General features: G+C 41.9%; 1 protein-coding gene across 1 annotated transcript in view; it reads left to right on the top strand.

Annotated features, from left to right (window-relative positions):
- The first annotated feature begins 7,613 nt into the window (after positions 1 to 7,613).
- Positions 7,614 to 14,216, top strand: part of Pir (pirin) — a 91,506-nt gene continuing 84,903 nt past the window's right edge. Inside the window, exons 1-2 of the mRNA XM_047535968.1 lie at positions 7,614 to 7,787; positions 9,364 to 9,492. Coding sequence (XP_047391924.1) covers positions 9,397 to 9,492 — 96 coding nt within the window. The 5' untranslated portion in view covers positions 7,614 to 7,787; positions 9,364 to 9,396. The remainder of the gene's footprint in view (positions 7,788 to 9,363; positions 9,493 to 14,216) is intronic.

Raw genomic sequence — 14,216 nt, 5'->3', positions numbered from 1 at the left:
GGCAAGAGAGAAAAGATGGCGGTGAAACGATCTTTAAGGGCTAACAGGGGACCAATAATGGAGAAGGATACTTGCAAGCTGACTGATGAACCAATAGCTAGCTAGGATGTTCACAGACTGACAGTAGTTGGGAGGTGGGGAAATGGCTGCAAAGGAAAGGGTGGGGAGAGCAGCTTTGTACATTACATTCATCACTTGTACTTACTGGAATTGAAGATTAATACATTGTCTCTCCTAAGGATTCTTGCTTATCAAACCTTGGGTTCAGTAAACAGCTTTGCTCCTGATGAAAGGAGATGGGTGAGTGAGGGGTCAAGGTGCCCACTCAAAGCTTTATTGTTTAATGTTGCTGTGATATTTCCTGAAATCTATGAAATTTTTACATTGGCTATGGGCATTTAATTAATTTTATTCTCAATTTTTGGTGGGAGGTAAGGATTTGGGGTCTAGATGAAGTTGGAAAACTATGAGCACCATCTCTTTTTGTAAATAAGACATATTGGAACAGGGCCATCATTCATTTGTACACTGTTTGGCTTCTTTTATTCTACAGTGGCAGAGTTGAGCGGTTATGACAGAGACTGCACCTGCAAAGTCTCAAATATTTACTACCTGACCTTCACCAAGTAAATTTGCCAACTGGTGCTCTAGAAGAATCCTGCTGGGTGAGGCTGGGTGTGGTGGCACACGCCTATAGTCCCAGTGGCTCAGGAGACTGAGGCAGGAGGATAGCAAGTTCAAAGCCAGCCTCAGCAACTTAGTGAGGTCCTAAACAACTCAGTGAGATTCTGTCTCTAAATTTAAGGAAAGGGGGTGGGTGGTGGTGGGGATGTGGCTCAGTGGTTGAGTGCCTCTGGGTTCAATCCCCAGGACCAAAAAAAAAAAAAAAAAAAAAAAATTCCTGCTGGCTGTGGAAGTGACCTAGTAGCTTAGAATTCAGTTCAACAGCTCAATTTCACAGACATTGACTGAATTGTACTGTGCACAGGTGCCAGAGTTAGAAGCAAAGAAAGTGAACAAACAGGGTATCTCTAAGGACTTCCAGTCCTGATTCCCACTTTGATTTAAATTATTTTTTCTTGAAATTTTGTTATGGAAAAGTCTCAACATATAGAAAAGTGAAAAGAGGTTGAAGCTTTCACACACCATCATCTAGATTCTACAATTAGCATTTTATTGTATTAATTTTGACATACAACTATTCATTCATCACTCTAACTTATTTTCATTACTTTTGCTATTTTTGGTGCATTTGGAGTAAATCTCAGACTTGGGTATGTGCCATCCATATAGACCTCAGCAAACATGACATTAACTAGAGATTACTTCAAATTAGTTTTTATTTTAATTCCAATACTGCAATCCAAAAGCAGTTCTCATCTAATTTGGTTAGAAGAAACAACTTTACCAAGGTTGAAAACTGAGAAGAGTTATCAGGGTAACTGAGGTAAAATCAGGGGACTCATTCACCTAAATTTTTCTGTCTTCTTGGTTCAGAGATGAATTAGCCTTTCAGGGCCAAGAGTGATTTGCTTGTGATGGATTTGAGGAATGTTCTGTGGCTCCAAAGAGAGGGACATAAGGTGTTCTTTTCTAGGATGCTGTCAAAAACCCATAGGAAAGACAGAGAGGAACACAGTTAGGAGATTTATGCAACAGTAGGTCACGTGTAGCTTCTAGGTCATTACCCTGGTTGAGGAAACAGACCAGGTCTGTGTGGAATGCTCTCACCAGGGTGAAAATGGGAGTCACATGGGTTCATCTTTTCTAGCTATATTTGGATGTCTTCAACCACCCAATATATTAATGGCCTTCAGAAACCAGTGTTTACAAAATAATCAGTCCTTGATTTGAAGCCAACTGATGTTCTGGGTTCAGTGAGTCTGAATCCCTAATGATGAATATTCCAGAGATATTTGTCACTTAATGAATAGCAGCTACACTGTCCTAGGAAACAAATTACCAAAATCTGCAGGAAAGTATTTTTGGTTGATTGCTTGAAGAAGAAAAATGATTGCAAATGATGAGGCTTTTAAGATGGCCACACACTTGTATAAAATATATCTTTGAGAAGAAATTCAGTAATTTATATGGATGAAGAAAATAAAATTTTCAAAAACTCTTAACTTATTAGTGATCAAAATAAACCATCAGTGAACTCACATATAGTAGCAGTGTAAAATGATCATCTAAATTATTCCCTCTTGTTTTCTTTTATTATAAATTTGTCTTGGTAAATGCTGCTTGTAAGGAAAGACAGTGGAATGAATCTGACCTAACTTTCCTATGTACATATGGGAATATACCACAGTGAATCTCACCATCATGTGCATCCACAGGAAATTAATTTTAAAAAACCCCAAAACTTTGGGTAAATGTCAGAAGGATCAATAGCTGGAAGGAAGCAGAGATGGGGACAGTAAAGGAGAAGGAGCAGTACTAGAGTCAGAATTAGAACAAGTATATTGCATACTTGTATAATTATGACAAAATGGATTCTATTGTCATGTAAAACTTTAAAAAAAGAAAAAAAAAGGTAAGACAGTTTGAAAAACAAAAAACAGAGGGACCTTTTTGGGACATCTGTACTTTGGAGGTCACTGCTATGGCCAAAGGGATGCAACATATAATCTCTAAAGTCTGGTTTAATAATTATTTATCTTGGTTGATGACTGGTCACCTTGGTGATGACTTAAATGGGATGTTCACTTTCTGAAAGGATAAGTATTTGTAAAAGTTTGTCATTAGACTGAAGAGTGTTGAAAATCTACCTCTTCTCTCCTTTTTTTTTTTTTTTTTTTGGTGTGGGGCAGAGGAGGGGGTATTGAACTCAGGGGAGCTTAACCACTGAACCACACAGCCCCAACCCTTTTTATATTTTTTATTTAGAGATTGGGCCTCACTAAATTGTTGAGGTTGGCTTTGAACTCGTAATCCTCCTGCCTCAGACTCGAGTTGCTGGGATTACAGGCATGCACCACTTCGTCTGGCCTCTTTTCTCTTCTTGCATAAAGGCATATTTTTTAGGTACCCATTATTACAAAACAAACTACTCAGAAACTGAATAGCTTAAAACAATCCATTTTTGTTTCACAATTTTGTGGGTCAGGAAGTTGTAAGGACAGGGTTGGGTGTTCATGTCTTATCCATAAGGCATGGGTTGGGGGGCACCTGGGGCTGGTAGATACATTTCCATGATAACTTCTTTGTGTTTTGTGCCTCAGTATTGTTGGCTTCTGTCTCTTTGTATGGTGTGTCTTCCTCCAGGGCTTCTACTTCATGTAGTGTGGGGTTTTTTCCTAGAATGGTGATTTGAGGTCATTGTTTTTCTTTTTTCTTTCTTTTTTTATTACCAGGGATTGAACCCCAGGGTGCTTAATCATTGAGTCATATCCCCAGTCCTTTTTATTTTTTATTTTGAGACAGGGTCTCACTAAGTTGCTTAGGACTTTGCTATGTTGCTGAGGCTGGCCTTGAACTTGGCGATCCTCCTGCCTCAGCCTCCAGAGTCACTGGGATTAGAGGCATGTGCCACCCTGCCCAGCTTGATGGAGGAACCAGGCCTGATTATAAAAAGAAATTATAAGAACATTATGATGAAGAACCAATGCCTGGGGGAAAAGTTAATTTTCCCCCTCCCCAATGTCAACTTCTTTTCAGAGAACATGATTAACCATGGGTCCCTACGTATTGGATTATAAATAGCTTTCTTTAGGAGTCTCCCTTTCTTGAAATGTTAACATCCCTGACAGGCTTTTAAGGCCAGAGATTCAACAGGTACCTGTGAAGAGTCATTTCTTCTTATACTTTGAAACTTTCTGAACTCTGTAGGAGTGTATCTACATCACTTAATTGCTATACCAATTAATTGCTATCTAAACTATGATCTCATAGGCTTAGTTCTTAGAAATACAGCTTTTAGGGAGATCAACTCAAGTCATCTTGAGTTACTGCTGCCTGCGGTGAAGGCCACTCGGCGATGACACAAGTGTTTCACTGCCTTTGTTCTACACCAGTGAATTACTTATCATAAATTCCCTGTGTATGGTCTTTGGTCATGTAGGCCAAGAATTCAAACCCACCAATGTTGCAATGGTTAAGAAATATGTCAGATTACCTATAAAGGCCACATGTAACCTCAGCTCAGGGCCCAGAACTTCAAAGTACTAGCTCATCTGGGTCTGCCAGCATAAATACACCTGAGTTCTCCCATCCTTGGAGGAGAGGAGCATGGTCTCTTGCTGAGTGCAATTTCCATAACAAGCTGGGTCATTATTTATCTTATTGTGTAGTTGGTTTCCATGAAGCAGTAAATGCAAGCCTCAGAGACACACTCAGAACTGGCCAGTGTCCTTTCCACCATATTGCACTGGACAAAGTAATCACAATCTCTGTCTAGACACAAGAGGAAGAGATGTAAGCTCTACTTTTGATGGAATGTGAAAGTCACATTGCAGAATAAGAGCTTGTGAGATGAGAGACACTGTTCAGGGCATCACAGGAAAACAGAATTCTTCAGAGGTTGATAAACAATGGCTCTGGGAAACAATGTGCAGGTGTGGTGATTTCCAGGTGAAACATCTTCCCTAGACTTGAAGAGATAGCTATTGAAGATTTCCCAGACAGAATGCCATGGAAGCTAAGAACTGAAAGATGAATGGGGATAAGCCAGATCCAAGCGCAGGAAAGAAAGTTCCATACAGAGGCACAGCAAACCAATGAGAAGGAGCATGCACATTCCAGAACCTAAAATAAGTTGGTGTGTGTGTGTGCATTTATCCTTCAGCAAATGCATTAAGGGCAAGGCCAGTTCAAAGATATCACAGAACTTCCCACTGAAGGTTTTAAGCAATTTTTATTCCATTTACCTACAACTTAAGTCAGAAAGAATGCGTGGCTGTTGGAGAAGACAAAATGGAAAGGACTGGATGTATTGAAAGATCTTAGAAATTAGATTCTATAGGCTTTCAAGATGAGAGAGTGAGAGGGGAGAGCTGGCATTCCAGGATCCAGCAATTGGTTGAATATTGAGCTTTTGGGTAGAGAATGCAGAGCATTAATAAGGACTGCAAAGTGCTGGACAGAGTGCCCAGGCTTATATCTCACTTGGAGACTGTTATGGTTTGGATGTGAGGTGTCCCCCAAAAGCTCACGTGTGAGACAATGCAAGAAGGTTCAGAGGAGAAATGATTGGGTTGAGAGTCTTAACCCGATCAGTGAATTAATCCCCTGATAGGGATTAGCTGAGTGGTAACTGAAGGCAGGTAGGGTGTGGCTGGAGGAGGTGGGCATTGGGGGAGTGCCTTTGGGGGTATACATTCATATCTGGCAAGTGAGACCTCTCTCTCTGCTTTCTGATCATCACGTGAGCTGCTTCCCTCCTCCACACTCTTTCACCATGATGTTCTGTCTCACCTCGAGCCCAGAGGAATCCAGCTGGCCTTCTGTGGACTAAGACCTCTGAAACTTTTTCTCCTCTAAAGTTGTTCTGGTTGGGTCCTTTTAGTCACAGCAGCGAAAAAGTTGACTAAAACAGAGACAGTTGGAGTAGTAATTATTAAAGGGTTATAGAAAATAATATTCCTACAAGATAGCTCCCCAAGAGAAACGAGGGACAGTGTGGCTCAGGAGGAGGGAGGGGAAATTACCAAACATGAAACCTCTCCCAGGTGCATCCTTTCCTAACAACAGTGGGCCCTAAAGGAAAGGGGCAAATACTGAATGCTGGGCCCTAAACTTTGACCTTCCCCCACTGCAGATTAGTCCTAAATGGAGTCACAGCAAATATTGAAACTCTGGGGAACAAAGGATCCCAGAGAAAGTAAAGCAATGGGCAAGATTTGAGTACTCATCCCTCGGGATCTGGACTCCTCTCCCCAGATAATGAGTTCCAACCTTTTTACAACTACCTTCCCTAAGTTTAAGTTTTATCCTGTACAACTAACCCCTGACTGTCAAAACTGTATGTCCGCAGTCTCCAATGAAACTATAAAACCCAGACTCCTTCTGTAACTCCGGGTGGGGCAGCTCCATACCCAGAAAATGGGCCCTCCCATGCCTGATCCAAGGACCTCGCTGCAGAATAAAGGAAAGTTTGCTGACCTGAGGTTTGTTTCCTTTAAGTGCAAAAGGACAGGAAGCAAACCTCAAGCAGACCTCGATAGATTCTAAGAAGCCTTTATTCCTTCCCAGATTTGGGCGCCATTCAGGCCCATTTTCTGGATGCGAAAAATGGCCGTCTGTTACAGAGGGGATTTTGGTTTTATAGGGTCAAATGAGGATGATGTAATCATTGGAAACCATGCAGGGGCTAGTATGTCTCTGGCCTCCATCAGTTGTGGGCCATGTGCTTACAATATAATGGTGATAAGCTGCATTATTCCATTGTGCTTTTAATGTTCATGTGTACTATCATTTAGCCTTACATCACATAAATAAGGTAGAGAAGGTAGTTTGGAGCCCCACTGATGTGTAAGGAGCCTGGGGAAAAGTCTCTGTTCCTGTATTAACCTGTTCTTAAGGCCTGTAGCCAAAATTATCTATTTTGTGCAGTCTGAGAACTAAGAGCGGTTTTTACATTTTAAGTGGTTGAAACAAAAATTAGAATAATATTTTGTGACAAGTGGAAATTATATGAACTCAAAATTAAATGAATCATCTGAATTCAGATTTCATCATCCATGATGAAAGCTTTATTGAAATATAGTCACACTCATTCATTTAAGTATTATCTACGACAGTTTTCTTGCTACAAAGGCAAACTGGAGCAGTCTTCAGAGAAAACCTCCGTTCTGCAAAGTCAAAAATATTTACTATCCAGTCCCTTACAGTTTGCCAGCCTTTTTTGTTAGAGGCACAACTTTCTTTTTGTTCTCAAAACCAGGCAACAAACAGGAACTGCAGCCAGGCCTGCACCTCTGATTAATAGTCCTAGCAATTAACTAGATTGCCTGGCTAACTGGTGGCAACTCCTCATCTCCAGGGGAAACTCTCCAACGCCTGTTCATTGTTTTCCAACAACATGGAAGCTCTTAACCAATTGTCCTTCTGCTGGAGCCCGCCTGCTCTTTAGGTAGGAACAGAGATGTCTTTCTTGGTTCTTGGTTCCTCCCCCAACCCCAGTTATAACTGGCAAACAGCAGAAATCTTATATAACAAGCAATCTTATGGTGCCTAGGACGTGACAGGCTCATTTAATTCTCAGTATAATCCTACGAGGCTGGTACTATTATCAGCAGCCTCATTTCACTGAGGAATCTGAGGCACAGAGAAACTGAGCCACCTGTCTAAGATCACGGCAAGGGGTGCCTCCAGGTGGTGGAGGAAGCAGTCGAATCTGTGCAGCCAAGTTCTGCGGGTTGAGTGATACTAGTTAAAGACAGGTTTCCCGCGGAGGCAAATTGGGGGCCTTTACTGTGATCAGAGCACCTGCCGGACCCGCACACCCCTCCCGGGACCTAGCAAGTCCCCAGGCTGCTGGGGTACCCATCTCTTCCGCGCTGAGGGAGAGGTGCAGAGACCAAAGGGCAGCAGAGCTGGCCCCAGGGAGGTGGAGGGCGGAGCGACAGGATCTGCGCCGAGCATGAATAGAGGGAGTGGCGGTCAGGGCCCCGAAGACCGAGAGACTCCCGCCTCCCCAAGGCCGCAGTTGGCGAAGCGCTGAGTCACCGCGAGGAGCCAGCGGCCTCCGAGCCTGCCCGCGGTGTGCTCGGTGTGGACCAGTGCCCCCCGCCCCACGGAGGCTCCAGGGCCCCTGCGTCCAGCTCCTTGGCTACAGAGATTGCTGCGTGAGTGCCTGGGGCTCCCGCAGAAGTGGGCTGGGTGGAGCATGTTGGCAATCAGGTGGCAAGATCCCGCCTTCCCCAACCCTCTGCAGACTCCTGAGATGACCAGAGATGCTCCAGTAGTACTGAGGTTTTGTGACGGTTCTAGATGGCTTTTCTTTCTGCAAAGCACCGAAGCCTGTTAAATACCTCATCAGTTGTTCACTGGCATAGAATTTAATTGTGGGTGTGTGGAAGGACCCGGAGTAGTCTAGCTGGGGATAAACATACTTTCTAGTTGATCACGTGAAGATGATGACAGGTCTGTGCTGCTCTGAGTATTAAACTAATTTCTGTGCCTTGCATTCTGTCACCCAATAAATATTTACTAATTTTCTACTGGGGGTGGGTACATTTTAGGATAGGGCTTGACTGGAGGGTATTGCTGAGTAGAGCCCCCCTGAGTAACAGCAGCGAGCATTCTGATGGCATTAACCACACCCCTTTGATATAGGCACTTATTACTCCCATATTGTGGATGGGGAAACCGAAGCACAGAGAGTTCCAGGTCAAAGGTGAAGTTGGGATGCAAACCTGGGCTGTCTGGCTCGAGAATCTGCTTCTTGCTGAAACACTTCTGAATTTCAGCAGGAAACTTTGAAGGAATTAGTAACATTTCACTTGAAGAAGAGGTTTAGGGGACCCAGGGTACTATTTGCAAATACTTGAAGCCGAGGTAATTACATCCGTTCAGTGATAGTCCATTGGTTAGAACTTAGACCCCTCAATGAGAAAACACTCCAATAATATGGGGTGCATCCTCAAGGGCAGTTCATCCATGAGTTGCCTTAGCTTTAGAAAGCTCAAAGATTTCTTGCCTACAAAGTTGATCCTGAACTTCAGGGATAGATGTGTCTTTGAATTCAATGATCCTTGAAGATCCCTTTCATTGCTAAGATCTTCAGGATATTCTGGTGAGAGTCATGGACCTCTTGGTTTTCCTCTGTGTTTCCTATCTTGCCACATAAATCCCCGTGCCATCTGTCACCCTTCTTCATGGGTGGCACTGGGGGTAGTGTGGGGGAGGTCAAGAGGGTTCAGTGAGATAATTCAGATATAGTACAAGATGACTAGATTAACATGAGATAATTGGAAATAATCAGCAGGGTACTGGGCACCTAGAATGTACTATCATTATTATTTGAGATCACCTAATCCACATCCTGTATGTAGTAAACACTCAATAAATTTTAGCTGTTGTGAGCATTGTGGTGCATGCCTGTAATCCCAGCAACTCAGGAGGCTGAGGTAGGAGGATCACAAGTTCAAGGGCAGCCATAGCAGTTTAGTGAGGCCCTAAGCAACTTAGTGAGACCCTGTCTCAAAATAAAAAAAGTAAAAAGGGCTAGGGATGTGGTTCAGCAGTAAAGCAACCCTGGATTTAATCCCCAGTACCAAAATAAACAAACAAATAGAAATTTATAGCTCTTACCCTTTGGGTAAATCTAATTTTAATATCTTTTATTTTGTAGTCCTTGGACATTTCTTTCCGTCTAACTTCTTTTTTGTTGTCCTTCCTCTAACTGTCTATCCTCTACAGCACAGCATCAGAACACTCTTTCTGGATTTCAACATGGGGTCTTCCAAGAAGGTTACCCTCTCAGTGCTCAGCCGGGAGCAGTCAGAAGGGGTTGGAGCACGGGTGCGCAGAAGCATCGGCAGACCCGAGGTATGGTTGGGTGGCTGCTCCTTGTTTTCCTTTCAGAAAGAACTGGTGGGATGTTGAGGGTGATTTGGGAAGAGAGGGCCAAGGTGGTCATGAGCTGCCCTGTGGGGTGCCATAGATACCAACTCTAAGCTTCATTATTGGGGCTGCATGCAGACAATCCCCATACCAAAGGAAATTTCTAGAATGTGAATACAGAACAAGTACAGCTGAGCTTTGGGAAATGTGTCTGCTTCTGTCTGCACAACCATGTCCTACCTTGGGCTGACCTGCTCTGATTTAGCACATACATCAGCAAACATACCTACCCTACAGCTCCTCAGTTTATATGCTCACAATTCAGAGCACCAGGGTCCCAATTCCAAATTCCTAGGAGAGTGAATTGATTAGCCTGGCATGGGTCAGGTATCCGTTCCTGGTCAATCCCAGATTGTCAGGGATTTGGATTCACAGAGACTGATAAGACTCAACTCTATAGACCTCTGCCAAGGGGCTCATAGATGGGAACTCAGTAAAGGGGAGATAGATGTTTTTCAACATTCGAGAATCTTTTTGCTTGAATCATATGGGGAACTTGAGATTTGCAGGGGAAAAAAATTCTTAGTATCCACAAAGAGGTATCAAATGGTGGTCAACACCTGAGGGCCATACCAGATTCCAAAATTTTTTTGATGAAGAGGAGAAATGCATAAGGGAAATGGCTTCCATTTTGAAAAGTAAGGCTGGGTTGTCAATCCTCTTAAACTCTACTCAGATAGATTTTTTTTTTTTTTAATATCTTTTTAGTTGTCAATGGACCTTTACTTATTTATATTGCAGTGTTAAGAATCTAACCCAATGCTAGGTAAGTGCTCTACCACTGAGCTTCAACCCCAGCTCCTGGGATAGTATCTTGCTACTTTGTTGCTAAACCTAAGTTTCATACCATTCTACATAAGGGTTACTGTCTCCACTTTTAAATAAAAAGTATCTTTTGGAAGTTGCTTATAGGGTTTTTAAAACCTGACTTTCCCCAATGAGTGCTGCCCTACATTGTTGACAGATTGGATATTTTTAAAAATTTGCTTTTTTCTTTTTTGAATTGACAAAATGGTAAGAATGCTGAAAATCTATGGTCTTAGCAATTTCCAAGGATATAATACGTTGTCATTAATTATAGTCCCCATACTGTGAAATAGATCCCTTGAACTTATTAACTGATTGAAATTTTGTGACCTTTGACTAACATCTCTCCAACCCCCACCTCAGCACCTGGTACCTACCGTTCTCTGCTTCTACTTGTTTAGATTCCACATATAAGTGGGATAATGCAGTATTTGTTCTTGTGTGTCTGACGTATTTCACTGAGCATAAATATTGGTCATTGAGGTAGGGGGTAAATTGTCAATCTAACTCTGCAGTGACCCCATCAGGTTTCCTCAGCTGTTCCTTTGCTATTTCTCTTAGAGGTTAGCTTCTTGTTTACCCACAAATCTCTCAGGGCCCATCAAATATTGTTTGCCATGGATACACACAGACCAGGTTATACCAATAGCTAAATGCATAGGGGCAGATGGAGGTGGTGTCGTATTCTATCATACTTTAATGAGTCCAACCGTCAAGAACACATTTGCTGAGGATTTCCTGAAAAAAAATTTTGGCGGGTTAAACCTATCAATTCCTTTGCAAAAGGATTTTATTTTTATTTTTATTTTTTTTTGTGGTGCTGGGGATTGAACCCAGGGCCTTGTGTTTGCAAGGCAAGCACTCTACCAACTGAGCTACATCCCCAGCCCCAAAATGATGTTTTTAAACAAATAAAATAGCTGGGTGCTGTGGTACACACCTGTAATCCCAGCAACTTGGGAGGCTGAGGCAGGAGAATTGCAAGTTCAAAGCCAGCCTCAGCAACTTAGCAAGGCCCTAAGCAACTTAGTGAGACCCTGTCTCTAAATTTAAAAAAATACTAAAAAAAGGCTGGGGATGTGGCTCAGTGGTTAAGCGCCCTGGATTCAATCCCCAGTACCAAAATAAATAAATACATAAAATAAACCACATAGGATTACCAAGAAAAAAACTTTTATACTACAATATGGTTAAAATTTTAGAAAACAGCTGGGTGCAGTGGCATACACCTGTATTTCAGCACTCATTAGGCTGAGATGGGGAGCTTTGTAAGTTTGAGACCAGCCTTGGCAACTTAGTGAGGCCCTAAGCAACTGAGTGAGACCCTGTTTCAAAATAAAAAATGAAAAGAGCTGGGGATGTGGCTCAGTGGTAGAGTGCCCCTGGGGCTTCTATCTCCAGTACCATGAAAAAAAGGTTTTGTTTTGTTTTGTTAAATTGGTTAAGGATATTAGTCTTTATTTTTATTTTTTGGGATGCTCTTTTTTATTTTTTATTTTTTATTTTTAGTTGTAGGTGGACATAATACCTTTGTTTCATTTTTATATGATTCTGAGGATCGAACCCAGGGCCTCACACATACTAGGCGAGCATTCTACCACTGAGCCACAACCCCAGTCTGAAAAAATAAGTTTTAAAAAGCAATTTTATAATCTAGTAATTTTACACTAAATAAGATTACTGGCAGATCTAATAACATCCTAATTTCAGAGCTATGAGGAGCATGAATGACGATTCAGGACACCTACTCATAACTGCAATATGTTATGAAAACACCTTTGATTTCTATCGGTGTCAAAGTCACGGATACCCGTAATTTGTTACAGTTTGTTGAATACATTCATAATTGAAGAGAGTATTAAATTTCAGTTTGGAGATGGTGGTGTTGGCTGCACAATGATGTGAGTATTCTTAATGCTACTGACGTGTACTTACAATGAATAAAATGCTAAATTTATTCTATGTATATTTTACCACAATAAAAGATGCAGAAAAACATTTAGGTAGAGGTTAGTGAAAATAAAGATGTAAACTTGAGTTGGAAAAAAAAAATTACATCCTTGAATTCTCTCCATGGCCCTAGTTAAGAGTCACTGGCTGAAAAACCAGGCTTTGAAGACCCCACATAATTTACTAACTCAGTCTCCTGTGTCCCAGGGATGTTTGTACCTTAGGGGAAAATAAATGAATAGGAATAATTTCTAATCTCATTAACTCGGTATAATTGCAATTAAGCTAGAGAGTGTTTTGTTTTCCAGAGTATCTGGTACATCATGAGAATTACACAGAATCAACAATTTTGTGACCTGATATTTTTCATTTAACACAGTTGACCAAGGACTTCCAATTATAAATTCTTTATAAATGGCATTTTAATAGCTATGCCATGTTCCATTGTCTAAAACTACTATTATGCTCTTACTTATGACAGACACTATTTTTGACCGTTTGGGTTGTTGCTTTGTTTTTTTAATTTTGTTTTTCATTTTTGGTACTGGGGATTGAGCCCAGAGGCAAGTTAACCACTGAACCACATCCCCAGTCCTTTATTTTGAGACAGGGTCTCACTGAGTTGCTTAGGACCTAGCTAAGTTGCTGAGGCTGGCTTTGAACTCATGATCCTCCTGCCTCAGCTTCCGAAGCTGGTATCACAGGTGTGTGCCACTGTCCTGACTGCTGCCCTGTTTTTTCAGCACTCTGTGCACTACCATCTTGTCAGAAAAGTAGACCCCTAAATCTCATCAGAAGAAAATAAAACCATCTATCTAATGTCCAGGAAGTTACTTTTCAAATCCTCTGTACCAAGTTTATGTCTCTGAAGCAATATCTCATAAACATTGGCCCCCAATGCTATTTTAGCATAGAATTTACAACAGTGCTCAGTATTAGCAGCCACAAGTGATTTTGTCCTATCGCCACAAATGTGGAGATAAAAGAGAATTTACAATGCTCTTAGAGCCTTTCTATAATTAATAATAAAGAAGAGATGGACTGGGACTGGCTCACATGCTTGGATATGATTATACATGGACCAGATGAGCCAGACTGGAGTTTAAGTAGCTGAATAGCATTGATACTGCCTTTTACTGGTGATGAGTTCTGCTTCCTCAGGTGTTGAACTATAACATCAGAGAAGCACGCCAAGGCAAGCATATTAAGCAGGTTTTATTTAAAGGTAATAATATAGACTTCTCCTGGGAGGGAGATGGTTGATGTTCTAGAATCCCAAGAAGTGAGCCTGCCCTGCAACTCTTATAGATTAGGGTCTCCTTTGTTCTGTTCTCTCCCCCCTTTTCTCTCCTTCCTGCCTACCAGAGTAGGCCCAGGAGTTGCCTGGTGACATAGCAGAAAAGGTGAGGAGCAGATGGCAGGGGGAGGGCCAAAGTGATTCAGGCAGGTAAGGGCCCAGGGGGCATTAATTAGCAACTCCAAGGACAGGTAAATTTGGTAATCAATGGGCTCCGGAGATCCTTGACATTCCATTCTCTCAGGGGCAGCCTCCAACTTCCAGAGGCAGGTGGCTTTCATGGCCTCCATTTCCTCAATTTGCCTGATTCTTGTTTCTACACTAACTGCCTATCCCCAATTCTGGCTTCATTTTGGTGTGAGGAGTGGTTCCTCTCTGCTCCCAGCAGGAAGGAAAGCCAGTCCTCTTCTGCGCTCGACCCACTCCTTCTATCAGACACTCCTCAGTGGGATGTGATTCTCTTTGGGCTACTTTTTTTTTTTTTTTTTCTTTAAGTGAATAATTTCAAACAACAAGGAGTAGAGATAATAGTATAATTGACTCATGGGCAATCTTATTTTGTGTATATCCTCATCCATGTTCCCTCCAAAGTATT

The sequence above is a fragment of the Sciurus carolinensis genome, chromosome X (assembly GCF_902686445.1).
Source record: "Sciurus carolinensis chromosome X, mSciCar1.2, whole genome shotgun sequence".
NCBI lineage: Eukaryota > Metazoa > Chordata > Mammalia > Rodentia > Sciuridae > Sciurus > Sciurus carolinensis.
Note: the sequence above shows the minus strand (reverse complement) of the source record. Positions and strands in the feature narration are given on the sequence as shown.